The sequence below is a fragment of the Apostichopus japonicus genome, chromosome 12 (assembly GCF_037975245.1).
Source record: "Apostichopus japonicus isolate 1M-3 chromosome 12, ASM3797524v1, whole genome shotgun sequence".
Classification (NCBI taxonomy): Eukaryota; Metazoa; Echinodermata; class Holothuroidea; order Aspidochirotida; family Stichopodidae; genus Apostichopus; species Apostichopus japonicus.
The window spans coordinates 19,342,489-19,349,380 of NC_092572.1; the positions used below are offsets into that span (position 1 = coordinate 19,342,489).

The following is a 6,892-nucleotide window of genomic DNA, read 5'->3' on the forward strand; positions in this document are numbered from 1 at the left end:
AAATTGAGTGCTGGTAATGCTTCCCTTGCTAGTCAAGTTTTTGAGATATTCACCATTACTATGTGCTTAATATCTGAAATGCTCCTTTAAGGCTTCAATGATGATGACGTCAGCTCCTCGGGGCAGGCCTTAATTTTAATATTAATCCTTTAATTACAAATTATTAAATCATCCACCTAACCATATTTTTTTCTTTTGTAACTTCAGAAGTTTAAACAACATATCCTTGAAAATATATAACTTGGACTTTTAAAAGAGGGTTTTATAACGGTTTTTTTACGACAGATCAAATTTAATTGAGCGATGCTGGAAAAGTCACTTGCACAGCTCAAATTTCCCGCGATCTATACAGTGAGAGCCTATTAAAATGTCGTTCATAGAATTTCAATATTCATATTATGGGCGGGGTTTATTGCGATCCTAATGGACTGAAAATATCTTCGAGAAAAAACAACTGTTCAAAGTTGCAAATGTTTCGACTTACTTTTATTCCATCATTTGAAATTTAGCAATGACTTGATAAGCTAGTTATGTATGTCGTCATGGTATCAATGAGGTTGAGAAAAGTATAGAAAAGGTCACAAAAGGGCTGCTTTACCACCTCCATGCCTGCAGGTTAAAATACCATTCCAACTTCCAGATTGGCTTACCCCGAGACGGATCTATGATCATCGTAGTAACTGAATTGTGTCTTTGCAAAATTACATCTGGGTTTGCCCCACCGTCAAAGAGATTAAACAACGTCGTTGGGCCGCAACCGCCAAACAGTATTTGAAGAGAAGTTCCCACACCACTCCCGTAAATTTGATCCTGCGACGTCGACAAACAACTTAGAGGATTGCTCGTACCATCTATACCTTGACAGACGGTATACGTTGTCCCGCTTCGGAAACCCCAGGAAGGTTGGAATTCGGATGACACCTGACCTATCATGATAAAAAATATTGAATACAATATTGAAAAGGAAGGGGAAGGGGAAGGGAGTATTTTAGTATCACTGATCTGGACATAGTGCTCCAGATTAATATTGGTTAAAAAAAAGGTTTAAAATATTAAATAATAAACTGAAACTGTTTCAAAGTGTCATAGAAATAATATCCTTCTCCTTTGAAAACTCACATGATTCTTCAATATAAAATAATCATTATCTTCTGGTCTACATGTCTTCTGTTATGAAAGAGTACTTTGTCTGTGTGGTTTAAAAATCTCTAATTAAAAAAATATATATCTAATATGCCAGCCTGGATCAACTATACAGTGCAGCGGTTGTGATACATGACCGATGCACCCGTGGTTTAATACTATATAGACTTGTATTGGTACTGCCCCTATATAGTAAAGACAGTTCGGGCGAGCTAGTTTCACTATGGCAGTACCATGTTACACCATTAAGAGTAGTGTACATCCGCCCACCCCCCCCCCACCCCAAAGAAAGAAGAAGGTTAACCACCAGACCATCGTTTGATAAATAGCCCTAAATGGACCTACACTGAAGTGACATTATTTTCGGACATGTTTTCAGCTCAGCATCTTGTTGTGTTGTTACTTCAATGTTGAAGAAGATGCTATACACTGTTATACACACCGGGGAGGTTATAGAAGATGGGCGTTTTGGAAACAGGCAGATATACGGAAGATTGGGCTGGGATTGGGTGAGGTGGAGTGAAGCAGACGAATATCTGTGGGTCCCATCTCCCGCTTCCCCGCCCCTCGCCACTCTCCGTAAGCTATACACCGTAGCTTACGCGGTGTTTGCGATAGGTACATGTTCGCGAATAAAAGTTCATCTGCAAATGTGAGCAGAACGTAATATTCTTCAGATATGAAATTTTATTGTATCTACATGAACGAAACGATCGAAATTAATGGAATGATCGTTACGAACGAAATGAACGACATGAGTTATGCATGTGAACGAAATGAATGAATGAATCAATACCTGTTCAAATTAAAGCTTGGTACTAATTTAAAAATTGGAATATTGTACAGAAACTGAATATTTGCGATATATGTTTAGTCGGATGTCTTTCATTAAGCTCACACTTACCTAATACTAGACTCAGTAGAAGTGTCAACGGAGTAAAACCTGCAGGCATCCGTGTTGGTGATGCGTGCTTCAAAGATCCCATTGCAATGCTTCTAATAAAACCACTCGCAATGTAAATCGACGACACGCTGATGGGTTAAAAAGTAAACAAGTACAAGTAAATAAATAAGTAAACGAACAAATGTACGAATCAACGAATTAACGAATGAACGAATGAACGAATGAACGAATGACCAAATGAAAGAACGAATGAACAAATGAACGAACGGACGAATGAAAGAATGAATAAATGAAAGACTGAATGAATGAACGAATGAACGAACGAACGAATGAACGAATGACTGAATGAACGAATGTACGGATGAACAAAAGGACAAACGAACGTACGAATGAACGAACGCATGAACGAACGAACGAATGGATGAACGAATGGATGAACGAATGAATGAACGAATGAGCAAATAAACGAATGAACGAACAAACGAACGGATGAATGAACGGATGAACGGATGAACCAATGAAGGAATAAACGGACGGAAGAACGAACCAACCAACTAACCAACCAAGGAACGAACGGATGAACGGACGAACGAATCAATTGAACTTATGAACGAATGAATGAACGAATGAACGAATAAACGCTTGAACGAATAAACGATTGAAAGAGTGAACGAATGAATAGTCAAAAGTATATAAATTATAATAATTGTTATATATTTCCTCACCTTCAATTAAGGATGAATGTGTGCATAGTTCTAGTATTAATATATTCTCGTTCAGCAAGATATGAACTGTTCAATGTGGTTCAATGTGGCTTTATTGTTAAATGATTCCTCCCCCTCCCCTCCCCTCCCCTCCCCTCCATTATTGTGAATGTAAAAATGGGGATTTCAATTGCTTCCAATAACCAATCAGACCATGCTTTTCAACTTGATTAGAACAATAAAGGAGATGATCGAATCCAGAAGTGAAGGGGAGGGGGGTGAGGTGGGGGGGGGGTGAAAGGGGATGTTTAAAGATCAAATTATTAGTACAAACTGCAAACACAACCCGAATGTATTGCCATAAATATGTTAAAGAAGTGTACTTTTGTATGTGAAATATATATTTTGGAATAGGTTGCAATGACCTCAGGACCAATCTCCCTGCAACGTAAACATGTTATTTCAATACTTAACTTCACACATATGATATACGTTAAATTCACACTTTAAATTGGTTAAGCAGTGCCCACTAAAAGGTACTCATCTATGTCAAACGAGGCAACGCATCACTGAGTCTATTGAATTTTGGGTTATTGGTAATTTCACTGTAGGCGATTGACACCTGTATCGTTCTGTTTTTGGTGACATATTTTGCCTTACTCTAGAGATCAAACATGACACTAACCAACTCGAAAATCATTTGTGATTCCTAACGCCGGATCTCGAAAGAGATACTTTGAACAGACTTTATGTTAATGGAATGTAGGTAAACGACAAAGGCAAATGAATATGTATAAATGAAAACGTAATGAGAAGGAAAATCCAGAACAGTGAAAAAACTTCCAGCCCCCACCGGGATTCGAACCCGGGCCTCCCGCTTTGTACGCGGACACCCTAACCAACAAGGCCATGGACGCTGATTGTATGTCCAGAGGTTTGAAATCGGTAAGGAAGGTCGTAATTTCACTGTAGGCGATTGACACCTGTATCGAACAATACTAGTTCTGTTTTTGGTGACATATTTTGCCTTACTCTAGAGATCAAACATGATGCTAACCAACTCGAAAATCATTTGTGATTCCTAAAGCCGGATCTCGAAAGAGATACTTTGAACAGACTTTATGTTAATGGAATGGAGGTAAACGACAAAGGCAAATGTATATGTATATGACGAAGGCCCCAGGGGAATCGAAAATTCTAATATATTTTCTAACTCAGTGCTCCTTATTTCTCAATTATGAGCCATATCTTATGTCTCTGCTTTTGTCTAAACATATTCTCTTTTGGAGTTCACGTGGATTTTCTTGACATTATATATTCGAACCCGGGACTCCCGCTTTATATGCGGACACCCTAACCAACTAGGGTATTGACACTGATTGTATAGGTGTAGGTATGTGCAAAAGTCATGACATCCGTCATTCAAACCTTTGAACCACACACAGCACTGCTGTCAATGTTTCTTGTCCTATAACCCCATGTACGTACCTTTGATTTCACGATATATATTTCAGTATAACGCCGTGAATGCATGTGAGAAGTTTAAGCAACGAACCAAGCTTATAGTTCCTACCTGTTCGTTTCGACTGCAGGCTGGATGTTATTCACACAGGGAAACTCTACGAGTCAGCTTTCTTCTTCAGCAATGGCGGAACCTGGAAAAAAAATCTTCAACGTTCATCAGATATTTATTACGTTAGCAATCGTCAAAACTCAAGAGTCAAGTTTGCAAATTGAACAAAAAACACCAAGGCCTAAAATAGCAATGGAAAGAAGTCACTGTTATTCAATTCATGCTATCAGTAAAATATAATAAACTCAGTCAATAAACAACTATTGAAAAGCAAAAAAAAAAGAAATATGTGTGCAGTGAAGCGAGTCCTCCGTGGAGGAATTTATCAGTGCACCCAGTAACACTTCTACATGTGGCATGTAAATTTACCTATATATATAGTTATGATTTTGTGCAGTTGACAGTAACTGAACTAGATTGTAAACAACACCCAATTCCCTCCCTGAATTCACACCGGTATATGAAAACATGACATATATTACGATGGAAACATTAATCATAATATTCAGAATGCCTTGACTGACTAGAGAGAAAAGATAATATAGTTAATCGTCGATATCTATATTAAAAGTACGGTAATAAATACTACAACACATTTAAGAAACCTGTAGTCAATGAATAGTGAAAACTGCATGGGAGGTGGTTTGTGTTATGTCCGAGCATGGAGCTATAGCTCCATGGTCCGAGGGACCAACTTGAATGCCAAATTAGCACAAGCACGTTTCGACTTGGAAGTATTTTCAATCAACATTTTTTCCCTCAGTTGTGACGTCAGCTCATTTGCATACAACAATACATGAATATAGACTATCATATCCCATAGTTTGATCGAAGAAAAAGCTGACGTGAAATGGTGCATTACGAGGCATTAATATAGGATTGCACGATAAGGTTGTACTGATAACTATACTTTTCTTTTTCTTTTTGTAGTTGAAAAGGGGGAAACGGTGTACAACCCCCCCCCCCCTCTCCCCCACTACCTTCCTACTAGTAGATCCGAGAGAATGTGCTGAACAATTATGAAAGATTGTTATGATTTAAATATAAATGATGTTATATCGTCAGTTCCTGCAGGTGATATGCTGGTGGCAATGCTAAGTTTTCTGAAGATGATTACTGTTCGTAGTTTTACGCTAGATTGAATAAGCTAGAATATTTTAATAGATCCCGACTATACTGCTAACCTTGCAACCACTCGTGGAAAAAACAAGCGGTATGCGTCTTCCTTTGCAAGGTGGAATGTAGGTATAAAAACACTTTAAAAAGAATTAAGGGCATTCACTTTCATTCTTATTGATCAGAAACGACACAACTATTATTTAGGGCGAGGTGGGGTGGAGGTGGGTATGAGTCGTAGATCATTATAGCGAACCCCGTACTTAAACCATACCAAACAAGCCATGCGTAGGCTTACATTGAAGTCATAATGCAGATATATATATATATATATATATATATATATATGTATATATATATATATATATATATATATATATATATATATATATATATATATATATATATATATATATTTGATCACGAGAGGGCAGCAGGCTTATTTTCTGCGCAGCCAGTCCCACTATATATAACATGCAGGCCATCCAAGCTGCCGTGCAGAGAAAAATTCGGTTCCTTTATGACAGTGGTACTGCAAGGAAGCAAACAACAGACTAACTGGGTGGGCAATTAAACAATTTTGCCTACCCAGTAAGTGAAGCTGGCACATTGCCCACCCATTAAATTATTTTGCCCACCCGGTAAATAATGTCCACCAATAAAAACATGATTTCGACCACCCAGTATATTATTTTGCCCACAAATGTTCATTTTCATACCAGAGACATGCATATGAACAACAATATCAGTGAATAATTCAAAAAGAAAACTCGCAAATAAAACGATAAAGTTTTTTATACATACTTCATAATCCGTTGAATTTTCTTCATTGAATACCCAAAAAAAAGTTAATGCATGTGGATCTTTCGCTAGCCACACCTTACTACCAATCTAATCAAGAAAATTTGATAGGTTTGAGATAACATAGTTGAAATTTGAGATGAAACGCCCAATTGTTTAAATAATAACTTGACATTTTCATGTAAAAAGTGTCCAGTTAAAGATCGCAAGTAAGAGAAAATATACGACAGTTTTGAAATAAAATAGTGATGTTTTGAACTAAAAATTGCCGAAATTTTGAATATTAAAAGTAAATATCGACGCTTTATATAGAAACTTCCACGACAGAAACAAAATCGGAAATAAATAAAAGAAGTTTATTCTTATTCAGATGAAGTAGCCCAATGTTGAGATACTAAAGGAAGAGTTTAAACTTTGAGGTAAATTTTTAAATTGGCTACTTCCCATGTGGGTCATAGTAACATTTACGAAGGGAAATGTTTCCACCCACTCCACTTTACGCTACTGACCTAATTTGTCTCCAAACATAGCTGTTTGGGATTGGGAAAGAAACTGTTGAAGGAGGTATATCTTACAGCCATTTATTTTACTAATGGACTCGGCGGTTGTATAACGGTAATTTTGCCTCTCCAAATACTGGAAATGAAGGAA

At 37.3% G+C, this 6,892-nt stretch overlaps 1 protein-coding gene across 1 annotated transcript in view; it reads right to left on the reverse strand.

Moving 5' to 3' along the window:
- The window catches only part of LOC139977373 (uncharacterized), a 13,515-nt gene extending 9,032 nt beyond the window's left edge, over positions 1 to 4,483 (reverse strand). Inside the window, exons 1-3 of the mRNA XM_071986673.1 lie at positions 4,325 to 4,483; positions 2,048 to 2,175; positions 651 to 926 (exon numbers count right to left, since the gene is read on the reverse strand). Of these exons, the coding sequence (XP_071842774.1) occupies positions 651 to 926; positions 2,048 to 2,129 (358 nt within the window). The 5' untranslated portion in view covers positions 2,130 to 2,175; positions 4,325 to 4,483. The remainder of the gene's footprint in view (positions 1 to 650; positions 927 to 2,047; positions 2,176 to 4,324) is intronic.
- Positions 4,484 to 6,892: the final 2,409 nt, after the last annotated feature.